Source organism: Panulirus ornatus, chromosome 2, assembly GCF_036320965.1.
Source record: "Panulirus ornatus isolate Po-2019 chromosome 2, ASM3632096v1, whole genome shotgun sequence".
NCBI classification, from domain to species: Eukaryota; Metazoa; Arthropoda; class Malacostraca; order Decapoda; family Palinuridae; genus Panulirus; species Panulirus ornatus.
The window spans coordinates 28534918-28547410 of NC_092225.1; the positions used below are offsets into that span (position 1 = coordinate 28534918).

Genomic DNA, 12493 nt, shown 5'->3' on the forward strand with positions numbered 1-12493 from the left:
GCATGGCTTGGCCAGCAGCTCCAGATGATGTTACGCATATCTAGTCGACCCTGTACTAGGGGCACTTTTGTTTTTTTTAGGTATACTTTGTCCTGTCCTGCTCATATATTGATGCTATTCTTAAGTAAGTATAAGTATTGATATTTAATATCATATTAGTTATGATAATGATAGTAATTGATAATGTTTTTGTGTGATATATATATATATATATATATATATATATATATATATATATATATATATATATATATATATATATATATCGAGGTTGCATCAGAAACAGATAAGTGAGCTGGAGAGAGAGAGAGAGAGAGAGAGAGAGAGAGAGAGAGAGAGAGAGAGAGAGAGAGAGAGAGAGAGAGAGAGGAACAAAAAAAGAAAGAATATTTGCATGGCTAATTTTGAGGTAATAATACAGGAGGGGAGGATTTCCCGCCCTTCCCTTCTCTGTATCTTCCTCTCTATTGACTCTCCTCCAGTGACCAGCACGAGATAATACATCTCCATATATCCCCAGAGTAATAATGATCATAGTATTACTGACGATGAGTATGATAATGATGACCGATTATAATGACTATATATTCTTCCACGTTATTCTCCTCCTGATCACTAAACCATGAGGGAGTCCTCTCGTCTCGGCTCTCGAGAAACATAAAATGTCTCTCTCCACAAATGTTGACGAACCGCTGGGCCTGTAATCCGCTGGCTGGGCTGGGCTAGGGCGGGCCAGGCCAGAGGGGTTGGGTCCTGCATGAAATATGAGATCTTTTATTTTTTCTCGCCGTGTCCTCCTGGTGTATAGCATTTGTCGCTGGCCAGTTGTGTCCGTGGAGGGAGGCGCCTGGGCAAGGTTTAGCCCGCTGGGGGTAAAAGTTTGGATGCTGGAAATGTCACCTTGTGAGGTTGTAAACATTGGTCCACAATTATGGACGTTTTGAGGATTCTGATGCCTTATATCTGGGTGTTATGAGGGGGGAGCGTCAGCCCAGGTTGTGGGTGTTGTGTCATGAGGAATTAGCATGAATGTCCCAGTTGGTGATCTCACTATTAGCTGAACTGTGAAACTGGATGTGATCTAGCGTTGTCAGTGACATATGGGGTTCCCTGTGTTGTCAGCGTGACCTGTGAGGTACCTGTGTTCTCAGCGTGACCTGTGAGTTACCTGTGTTCTCAGCGTGACCTGTGAGGTACCTGTGTTCTCAGCGTGAACTGTGAGGTACCTATGTTCTCAGCGTGACCTTTTGAGTTACCTGTGTTCTCAGGGTAACCTGAGGTACCTGTGTTCTCAACATGACCTGTGAGGTACCTGTGTTCTCAGCTTGACCTGTGAGGTACCTATGTTCTCAGCGTGACCTGTGAGGTACCTGTGTTCGCAGCGTAACCTGTGAGGTACCTGTGTTCGCAGCGTAACCTGAGGTACCTGTGTTCTCAACATGACCTGTGAGGTACCTATGTTCTCAGCGTGACCTGTGAGGTACCTGTGTTCTCAGCGTAACCTGAGGTACCTGTGTTCTCAACATGACCTGTGAGGTTCCTGTGTTCTCAGCGTGACCTGTGAGGTACCTGTGTTCTCAGCGTAACCTGAGGTTCCTGTGTTCTCAACATGACCTGTGAGGTTCCTGTGTTCTCAGCGTGACCTGTGAGGCACCTGTGTTCTCAGCGTGACCTGTGAGGTCAGCAGGAGGAGGGCCCGGCCGTCTCTCCCACCGGAGAGGCCCACCCGCCTCCCACACCACCAGGACGGGAAAGTTTTGCCTCCACGGGGAACATATTCACTGTGACCCCGTGGCGGGGAGAGAACCTGAGGTGGAGAGTCCTAGGGAGGAGGGATTTTCCCCCCAGATCCAGGAGCACGTCACGACCCTCCCCTGAATAGCCTCAGGGTAGGTTAGGCTTCAGCTACAGACTTGAAGGACAAAGAGTCATAGAAGACCGAGGGATTTATGTCTCTATCCCTGCAATATGGAAGGTCTGTGGAAGATGAGGCATACGAACCATAATTTTTTTATTTCTGAAGTGAATATAACAAAGATATAAAAGTATAGCTAAGGTTTATACATGTATATAGATACGTGTGTGAAATTATAGCGTAGTATAGCCAAGCCCCGAAGAACGGGCGGGAGCCATACTGTTAACGGCTTCCCTCCCTCAACACCAGCCTGGGGACCAGACGTCGTGCCAGCGGGAGGGCTTGGCCCTGTCGGGGACCTGGGGTTTGTTATCGGCGGGGACGTAGTGGCTCACCTGCTGCAGGAGGAACTGCAGCCCCTCCACCACCACCTCCATCCGCGTGGCAGCCAGGTTGACTCGTTCCTCGGGGTCGTCTGTGGGAGGAGATGTTGAGGTGAGGGTGGGGTGGCCTCCTAGGGTGGGTGGCCTCCTAGGGTTGGGTGGCCTCCTAGGAATGAGTTAGGTTAGTATCCTGAGGAACTGTTGTAGCAGGTTGTTAGTGGCTATGTGCCTTAATGAGTCATTACCGCGATTAGTAGTAGTGGTATTACTGCAATTATTGTTAATTAACATCATCATTATTGTTTATATCATTACGACTAGTATGATTACTAATGCAATTAGTAGTCAGATGAAAAATGCGAACCGTATGAATTGATCTGAGGTACTTTTCATGTAGGGTCTTGGTGGCAAGAGTTGAACACAGTAAAGTGGCTTCAGATGAAGAACTTGAAGTTTTACATACGAGAAAGTTGTGGGTATTCTCCAGGTTGGCAGTGTCTAAGTTCATAGCCAAGGAAGGCGTGTGCGTGGGTCGTATATACTGTATATAGTGATGGTGGCCTTAGATATGGCACAAGCTGGGTCAAGGAGTTGTTAAGCATGGCTGTGTTAGGGTTTTGAGGATGACCTCCCGCTCAGAACTGGCTTCAGATGGCCTTACTACAGCCATGATAGATTAGGTCAGGCGGAACGCTAGAATATGGTAACCAGGGGTGAACTGGCGCCAAAATACGGTAGCGGCTAGGCATCAAACTTTAAGAGAACTGTGAATAAGTTCGCAAAATATCTCTTGTCGTTAATAAAACGAAGTAGAAAAAAAAAGAAACTGCCCGATGAAAAAGTAATTAGGTGAAGTCGTCTGACGCCAGCGCAAAAGATTTCATTTTTACAAAAGTTTTTGTGAGTGTTTTTATGACGGTTGGAAGGCGGAGGCAGCTGGCGGGTTTCTCAGCATCTGGCTATCTTTTACCGCCACCAGAGAGACCCAGGATGCCCGGGGGGTGCACTTAAACCGCCAGCCTTAATGACAACACTGTACTTGACGTTCGTCTGTATTCGTGTGGACTGTATCGAGGTACTGTCGTCATTACAGTGAAACGTATGTGTATTTATGTCTGTACAGAGTAAAAGTTTATACTAATTCAATGTCTCCGTGCCTGTCATTAGTAAATACATTCTCAAAAGTTATTTATTTCATGAAGAGACATAGGGTAAGCCATTCTAGATATAATATTTCCCTATACAAAACTGCTCCTGTGTCATATAATTTGTTTGACTTGTACCAACACGTTTATTATATTGTGAAATAATAGCAGATTTTGATATCTGGTGACGAACTTGAACAGTCCGAACATCGCGTACTTTTATGGTGTACTGCGAGTGAAAAGTCACCTTCGGGAGGTTCTGTCATCTGTCAGAGGAGTTCAGTCTCGTCGAGGAACTTCTTCACTCCAAAGGAGTCCGTCTTTTCCCTACTCCTGGACGTAACGCACCCTGCTAGCTCCGTGAGCCTCATGAAGACAGGATTATATAAGGGCGATAAGAGGAGGAGGAGGAAGATTGGTATGGTTTGCGGGGGTTTAGGACTGACTTCTTATGTTTGTCAGTCCCTAGGTGTCTTGGATCCTCCTGTGTGGGTTCACAGGTTGAAGGTATATCTGTAATGGCTTGGGATGCAACCGGACCAGAGGGATTATATGAACGTTTGATACGCTTTTAGGGCCTACAGCAGGAGAGTTCTTTAAGGATTTAATATATATTCCTGTGGCCAGTGTCCTTTTTTATATGGTTGTTTGGGTTATGTGAAGTTACCAGAAAGGAGATCATGTACTGTGTGCGCCAGGTGGTCCTTGTGTGTAGTAGTGGAGTACAGAAACTAATGTTTGGCGAGTTCGGCTGCTGGAGGTGGTGGGGTGGGAGTCTAAAAGTGTAGGTTGAGGATACTGAAAAGATGCAGTTGGTTTATGAATCGTGAGATCATCAACAGTACCTTTGAGATTATAGAGTCTGATCTTGGAGTCGTTCTTTTTGGTGAGGAGCTGCAGGAGGTGTCGTACATCCCCTTCCAGCTCGGCGCCTGGCCAAGATACCCACTCCCCGTCCTCCTGTTCTTTCCCTGGTGCAGGGGTGTTAGCTGAGTCCACGTCGAAGGTGCTGGATGAGTTGTCGGGTGTGTTCCCGGCGGCACTGACGTCTGTGGTGTTCAGTGTGGCGACATCGAAAGTGTCGGACGTGTTGACATCCGAGGGGCTGGATGTCTCGTCAGTGGAGGTAGACTGGCGGACCCCAGCGGAGGAGGAGGGGGTCGCACTGCTAACCAAATCGTGGAATTGCCTGATGTCGTTCTCATGGCGCTTCCCAAGATCAAATCCACGGGCTCCCACGTCGCCTGGTTTTGTGTCGGGGGCGTCGTCGAAGCTGAACGTGAAGAGACCCCTGTGTTTCCTCCTCGTAAATATCATGTTCTGAATATACTGCTTGGCTGCGCTTTTCTCCCTGGGCAGCTGGAGAGGTTGAGGTTGGTCAGGTGTGGAGGGCAGGGTCGTCCGCTCGCTATCAGTGGTGCGACCGTGGTCTGAGGCATCGTTATGCAAGCGGCTGACTCCCGCAGGCAGCAGATGACCCCGGATAGCGTTTGATATCCTCAGGTCAGCCGAGGTCATCGCCGGTCTCTCAGTGGCGTCAGGGGTTGAGGAAGGGAGGGCGTGGAGAGGGTGGCTACTGCTGGTGGTGTTGGTGGTGGAGGAGGAGGAGGAGGAGGAAGGGACTTGAGGGGTAGCCTGCGTTAGTTCTGGAGGTGGAGTCCAGTCGCCGTTGCCCGGGTCACCGACCAGTAGCTTGTAGTCCCCCAGCCTGGAACACAAGGGGAGGTGGGGGTTAAATTGAATGACCTTACTTCAGTGTTATGGTTCGGAGAAATCTCATGTCCCCACCTCTCTCTCCCTCTCTCACCTGACCCCGGCCTTGAAGGCGGTGGTGTTGTCAACGTTGTAGACCATGTGCGTCCTGGGAGAAGGGGCGGCGCCCGTGACGGCCGCCCATTGGTCCATACCGCCGGTGTCGCGGGGGACCACGCCCCCAGCCACGCCCACCAGCGTCCGGTACCAGTCCGTCACGTGCATCAACCTGACCACACAGGTCACTAAGGGTCAAATCAAGGTCACAGACCTCGTCAAGGGGGTCAGGGTTATGTAACATAATGAGGTTAATTACTGATTTTCTCAAAGTAATAATAAACATTATTCTCTGTTTACTGACATTGACACTGAGGCTGGTGGCAACACTGACTGGTGACAACAATAACTAGTGGTAACACTGAGTGGTGACAGCAGTTAAGTGGTCATGGTGACTGGTGACAACAGTAACTGGTGGTCATGATGACTGGTGACAACACTAACTGGTGGTCATGGTGACTGGTGACAACAGTAACTAGTGGTAACACTGACTGGTGACAGCAGTATCTTGATCATGATGAGTGGTGACAACAGTAACTGGTGGTCATGGTGACTGGTGACAACAGTAACTAGTGGTCATGATGACTGGTGACAACAGTAACTGGTGGTCATGGTGACTGGTGACAACAGTAACTAGTGGTCATGATGACTGGTGACAACAGTAACTGGTGGGCATGATGACTGGTGACAACAGTAACTGGTGGGCATGATGACTGGTGACAACAGTAACTGGTGGTCATGGTGACTGGTGACAACAGTAACTGGTGGGCATGATGACTGGTGACAACAGTAACTGGTGGGCATGATGACTGGTGACAACAGTAACTGGTGGTCATGGCGACTGGTGACAACAGTAACTGGTGGTCATGATGACTGGTGACAACAGTAACTGGTGGGCATGATGACTGGTGACAACAGTAACTGGTGGTCATGATGACTGGTGACAACAGTAACTGGTGGGCATGATGACTGGTGACAACAGTAACTGGTGGTCATGGTGACTGGTGACAACAGTAACTGGTGGGCATGATGACTGGTGACAACAGTAACTGGTGGGCATGATGACTGGTGACAACAGTAACTGGTTGTCATGGTGACTGGTGACAACAGTTACTGGTGTGAAACCAGGCCTACCAGTGGTGCTAACTTGCAGGGAAACATTGAATGCTAATACTAACTCTTGGTAGACTGGTAGTGGTATCGAGTGACTGGTAGACTGACAGGTATTGGATACTAACTGGTGCGAGACTGTGCCAGGGTTAGGGAGGAGGGGCGAGTGGATGAAGGCGGATCCCCGGGTGCCACCCTCCCACAGGGTCGTCTTGTGGCCACGGAGGGGCCAGTTGTTCGCGCCATGCCCTGTCGGTCCGCCGTTCTGTCAGGTAGCAAAATAGAACTTACACCGACGCTATATATATATATATATATATATATATATATATATATATATATATATATATATATATATATTCCCTGGGGATAGGGGAGAAAGAATACTTCCCACGTATTCCCTGCGTGTCGTAGAAGGCGACTAAAAGGGAAGGGAGCGGGGGGCTGGAAATCCTCCCCTCTCGTTTTTTTTTTTTTTTAATTTTCCAAAAGAAGGAACAGAGAAGAGGGCCAGGTGAGGATATTCCCTCAAAGGCCCAGTCCTCTGTTCTTAACGCTACCTCGCTATCGCGGGAAATAGCGAATAGTATGAAAAAAAAAAAAAAAAAAAAATATATATATATATATATATATATATATATATATATATATATATATATATATATATATATATATATATATATATATATGCTTTTGCTGTACCATCTGCCATATAGTGAATAGAATTACAAGTCTGGATGGATGAAAGTTGTGACGATTTTACACGATACAGAAGTAGTGTCAGTTACTAACGTCTGTGGTGAAGACGATGACCGAGTTGTTATAGTGGCCGGAAGCCTTCAGTGCTGCCACCACCCGGCCCACCGCCTCGTCCATGGCGCCCACCATCCCTGTCATGTAACAGGTGGGTTAGTAACTAACCTACTCATTCCACCACCCATTACCCTTTCTGATACCTGTATACCTCCCACGTACCACACACTACTTCACCCACACATGTAAAGCATTGCTTCCCTGAATTCCTCCCTCCACCTCCAGCCGCCAACACTTCATCGGGCAGGTCTGTGGGACGTTTTGGGGTCACAGGTTAGCTATGTCATCACTCCTCTGTAACTGGTCAAGTTTGCTAGCGTAAAAATCAACCCATTTCCTGAAATTCAGGCGTAAGCTAGTTTTTTCTTGTATATATGTACAACTATAACTCATGAAATGTTCGAATCCCCTTTTAGAGTCTGTACTGATATCCAGATTTGTGTTGATCAATCAGCTGTATAGACCGTCTCTCTGCCACGAAAGTCTTGTGTCTCAAGAGTTATGGACATCTGAGATGCCCGGATGTGTCGCGTGTTGAGGGCGGGGGGAGGAGTTTGGCAGGGGGGAGGGTTGGTATTTACCTAGGTATGTCCGGCGGTCGTGGTGGTGGATGTGTTTGTAAGGCTTGGTGTACTTGGCGGGGACCTGGAGGGGCGCGTGCACACTCTGGAAGGCCAGGTACAGGAACATGGGCTCCTCGCTGCTCCTGGACGACAGCAGGTCTTCCACGTAGGACGCGAACACGTACTGGGGGCGGCCGGAGAGACATGCCGGTAGACCAGGTTGTGGGAGAGAGAGAGAGAGAGAGAGAGAGAGAGAGAGAGAGAGAGAGAGAGAGAGAGAGAGAGAGAGAGAGAGAGAGAGTTACCATAACAATCAGAATCGAATCTGCTACAGACGGGATCTGTTCCCATATACCATAATATACTTCATACAAGGTCATAAGAACAGGTATTAAACCATTGGAAATTTATGATTGTAACATCAGTTATGACTAGTGAGCTGGAGAAACAGATTATTCCACGATGACTCTGACAGAAATGGCGAGATATGATAGGCCACGTACGTGTACCACATCATGTGAGGTTATCATAGACAGAGAAGTGCGAGAGGCAATACTCACGGTGGAGTACACTCCCTTCTTGCTGTGGTCTGGGACCGTGTTGTTCCGCAGGTCCAGCCACTCACGTCCTCCATCACCTGCGTGGAAAAGAGTGTAGCATCAGTAGATACGCTCTCCCTCCCTCCTCTCTCTCATTCTGGTAACCTTCCTTCTTTTGTGTCCATGCCTCTTCCTTCTCCCATTCACTCCCTTCTCCCTCCCGACTATCACTCCTTCCCTCACGTTCCATGCCTCTCCGGAGGCTCCCTGTGTCTCGCTCCGGTCATCACCTGGTGTCTGTGGAGTGCGGCTGCAGTGTTCCGTCTCGGGTTCATAACACTGGTCCATCCTTGGGTCGAAGAGATCCGAACGTTCGTGGGAATAATAGTCCTCGGCGCCGTTGTAGTAGCCGTAGAAGGTGTCGAAGCCTCGCTTCGTCGGGGTGTACGCCCAATCACAGAACCCGAGGTGCCACCTGGGGTGCGACGTCGGGACATTAGCAAGAACGACTGTCATAGTTTCCCCTACAGTTTAGAAAATGTGACATTTGATTAGTTTTTAGTGAATGAAAACGTTTTCATAAAGCTGTCGTGAAATACATAAGGCTGGTAGAGGAGGTGGGTGACAGAGAGAGGGGGGGTTAGTACCACCACCATAGCACAGGTCTGCGTAACACACTCACTTCCCGACGGCGTGTGTGGAGTAACCGGCCGCCTTCAGCGACTGCGGCAGGAGTGTGAGGTTCAGGTCCAAGCCGGTGGGTTCGCAGGGCCGCAGAACACCGTGCTGTGAGGGAAACAAAGTAGCATCACTCATGTTATGGTTCATGGTCACACCGTACCTCATCTACTACAGTCACTGTGGTTAGTTGTGGTGATGCCAGAAATATCTTTCAAAGCCAGGAGTGTAATTTGGTGTGTCTGTGAAGCGGTACAAGTACGTGTGTATTGATGGCGATTTCATATCAGTGTGATGATCATTTTCCATCTCTCAGATGACGTGATTGGAACTAAATTTATCCTTCAGAAAATGACACTGAATGGGCAATACACTGATTGCTATAATAGAACTAACTCTGATTTTTTTTTTCATGACTAAGGCTCCAGTCACGGATAGAGGCCCTTATGGAGACCTGACTTAGAATTGGAAAAGAACAAACCATAGAAAGGATAATAAAGTAGACCTGACACATAAAGTAAACAAAGTGTGTGAAAGTAGGACGCGACATATGGCGACTGTGGTGTATGGTGTGTGGAATGTAAACATAGTCTGGCAGCTTCTGTGTAGTGGTGGAGACTCGAGAGCGACAGTTTACCGACTCCTAGGGTGTGTGGGTCTTGACCTGGACCCATTTGTCTTCTCCCCTCCCTCTTAACCTACCTCATCCTACCCCACCTGTCGCCCCTCTGTCAGACCCACCTGTCACCTCTCTCCTTGACCCAGTTGTGACCCCTCCCCCAGACCCACCTGTGACCCCTCTCCTTGACCCACCTGTGACCCCTCTCCTTGACCCACCTGTGACCCCTCTCCTTGACCCACCTGTGACCCTCCGCCAGACCCACCTGCCTGCCGATGGTGAAGGGGTATCGTCCAGCCAGGAGAGCTGAGCGGGTTGGGGTACAGATGGGCTGGACGTACGACTGCTCCAGCAGGACACCACTACGTGCCAGAGCCTCCAGATGGGGGGTCACCACCTGACTGTTGTGCCACGACACGTCGTTCCAACCTGTAACAGGTCAGGTCATAGGTCAGTATGACAGATCGCCCTGCGAGAGGTCTGGTCACTGGAAATGCTTTTCAACACGTAAGTGAATAATGCCTGTAATGAAAAGAAAATAGTTTGTTTTACACTCGCCAAGATCATCTGCCACCATGATGATGATGTGAGGGGGTCTTGTTGTTGGAGGAGGTGCTGTTGTTGTTGGTGAGGGCGTCGGGGCAGGTGTTGAAGAAGCTGCGGTGAGCTTGGAGGCAAATGTGACTAGCATGAGGAGGAACCAGCACCCTCCCGGTCGCCTCCCGGGCCTCATGTTAAACCCTGGTGGGGTAGAGAACGTATCAACAAGGAAGAGTATCAGGGAGCTGAATCAGCTGACCTCCTGCCCACACACACACACACACACCAGTACAGTTACCTCCGCCTACCCAAGACCATTACTATATTACTCCTGTGTATTAGACACAGTCGTGGGGTGAAATAGCGCCTGGATCTTATTAAAACCTTCACTTTTGATTGAAGGGTCTCGCTTGCCCTAACCTGGTCCCCTGTCGCCCGATGGATGTGGTCACTTGATCGGTTGAATGACGACTAAAACGGTCAAGTGACTGGGTCTGCCAGATGTCATCAGCGCTCTTAAATTGGTGTAGTACCTGTTGTTCTTATTTTGCTATTGTTCCCTAAAGATGTACATTTTTGTTTAGCGTACTCAGGATGAAGTACGTGAAATTTGCATTTTAACATCTCGCGGGATGTCATTGCCCGCTGATTCTGCACGCGAGTTTGTTTTGAACCGTTTTGTATATGCACACTGGATCCGGTCAGCTTCCTGACCGGATTCTTCTGGCGCGAACTGTCCCCTGCGGACGAGACACACGAGGTACCAGGCACCGGCCTTATATTGGCTTCATCTGTAGTTTGTTTAGGGTTGAAGACCATCACAGGATATTACTACACTAAATGAAGGGAAAAACTGGATTACCACCATTCCCAACACATTCCTTAGTTAAACCTAGCCACTTGCTACTCTTTATACTATGAGAGTATCACTACACTCGCTTTGTCATGGCGTGAGGTGCGTAAGGCACTAGAAATCATATTCAAGTCAGGCACACACTTCAGTAAACGTACACCATACTTCCTTTTAAACTGTCATCTGTTTCTCCACTCTGCTTTCTCTTATTAAAGTCCCATAATCCCTTTCTACACCCACACCCCAACAAATGAAAAATAATTTCATTTCAGTACGGTGACCACACACACACACACACACACACACACATGCGCACGTACTGACGCGGCCTAACATGCCAAACGATGAAATCCCCTCAGTGTAAACCCTTGATGATATATATGACGACAGCTTCAGTCGCCTATTGTTGGAGTTTGCTAACCTGCATTGTGATTTTGAGACACTCACGCCTATTGTCACGCCGGTGCTGGCAGGTCTGACGCTCGCTGGATTTCCGTACCAAAAGACTTCGTCCTTACTGGAGCCGGAGGTAAGTGAGGCTAGGATTGTGCGACGGTTATCTGGGAATGACGTTGACGCGAGGCTCGTGTCGTTCAACGGATCTTCCCGCGTTCTTGGCAGGCATGTGTTCGTAGACCGCTAGACTCAACGAGAATTCCTTCCCCCCACCCCTAGACCGGGGCACTGCACCCAACAAGGAGTCAAACGCACTGCAATATCCAAGCCGGACGCTAGCCCGTGACTGGACGCCGGCCTACCGTTATCCCTGGGGAAGGAGGGGATGGCCTGGCCGTGCCACATCTCTAGCGACCCGACCTCTTTCGTTCTTCATTTTTACTCCGTTATTCTTTCTCTTAAGGCTATATGTCTGAGAGTCGTAAGAGTATAGTATGATTATGTTTATTTTGACGTGGGAGTTGATGTATATCTTAATGGTTCTATAACATGACAACACCGCCCGGGCCGCTATCGTGTTATTGGTGCAACCGTACCGTACGCTGCTGGAGGCAAACAGTTCGGTCATGTAATGTGCGTGTGAGAGTACCCAGGGTTGTTCACACGATGCCACCATCATCCTGAGTTCGATATAGTTGCTTGAAGAGGATCGATCGTAATTGTCGGTAGCGGATGGAGGATGTTTGGGGAGAAATGGTAATCATTAATTCCATTCTCAGCCGCCGGACGGCGCTGCAGTGCATGTACGGGTTCCCCGACCTCAGCAGACTGGACTTGGACAACAGAATTTGTTGTGTTCGCCGTCACTGTGCGACGCCAAGCCGCCGGTATATCACTGCTACATCACTCTGCCGTCCTCCACTGGTAGTAAAAGCATCGCTGACCGTGACCCAAGATTGAAAGGGGGGTCTGTGTTTTCGCAACCGTCTTCTCTCACGTTAGGGTCCGTCACCGATCACTGCTGCTCGAGGTACTGTCATGGGTTTCGAAAAAGTGTGGTAGGGGTGGGTTTTAGGGGACGTCCGTAGAGGGTCTAATTTGGAGTAGTATGATGGGTGGTGAGAGGTAGAGAGGTTTCTACTGAGATAAGGCGTTCTAGTAAAGCCTGAAGGAGTGCAGAGGGAACTATG

At 48.8% G+C, this 12493-nt stretch overlaps 2 protein-coding genes across 4 annotated transcripts in view; one reads left to right on the forward strand and one right to left on the reverse strand.

The window, feature by feature from the left end:
* Positions 1 to 12493, forward strand: part of LOC139755238 (arylsulfatase B-like) — a 36810-nt gene that overhangs the window by 13243 nt on the left and 11074 nt on the right. Inside the window, exon 1 of one of the 3 annotated variants that reach the window (XM_071673390.1) lies at positions 11947 to 12333. The exons of the other annotated variants lie outside the window; for them this stretch is intronic. The gene's annotated coding sequence lies outside the window, so the exon portion shown is untranslated. Of the gene's footprint in view, positions 1 to 11946; positions 12334 to 12493 lie in introns of those variants that run through there. 3 annotated transcript variants of the gene reach the window in all.
* On the reverse strand, positions 1997 to 11664 carry LOC139755223 (arylsulfatase B-like). The gene is made up of 12 exons (XM_071673358.1): positions 11355 to 11664; positions 10073 to 10255; positions 9780 to 9943; positions 8900 to 9003; positions 8508 to 8692; positions 8239 to 8315; positions 7697 to 7862; positions 7095 to 7192; positions 6431 to 6567; positions 5191 to 5364; positions 4229 to 5091; positions 1997 to 2330 (listed from the first exon to the last, which is right to left on the reverse strand). The coding sequence occupies exons 2-12, from the start codon at positions 10245 to 10247 to the stop codon at positions 2155 to 2157; spliced, it is 2319 nt and encodes a 772-aa protein (XP_071529459.1). The 5' UTR covers positions 10248 to 10255; positions 11355 to 11664; the 3' UTR covers positions 1997 to 2154.

What these genes read in the sequence shown, in the direction of transcription:
- LOC139755223 (XM_071673358.1), bottom strand. Translation starts at nt 10,247, where the DNA reads ATGAGGCCCGGGAGGCGACCGGGAGGGTGCTGGTTCCTCCTCATGCTA. An exon ending in CATGGTGGCAGATGATCTTG is followed by an intron (nt 9,944 to 10,072) that starts GCGAGTGTAAAA and finishes GACCTGTTACAG; the next exon opens with GTTGGAACGACGTGTCGTGG. An exon ending in CCTTCACCATCGGCAGGCAG is followed by an intron (nt 9,004 to 9,779) that starts GTGGGTCTGGCG and finishes TTTCCCTCACAG; the next exon opens with CACGGTGTTCTGCGGCCCTG.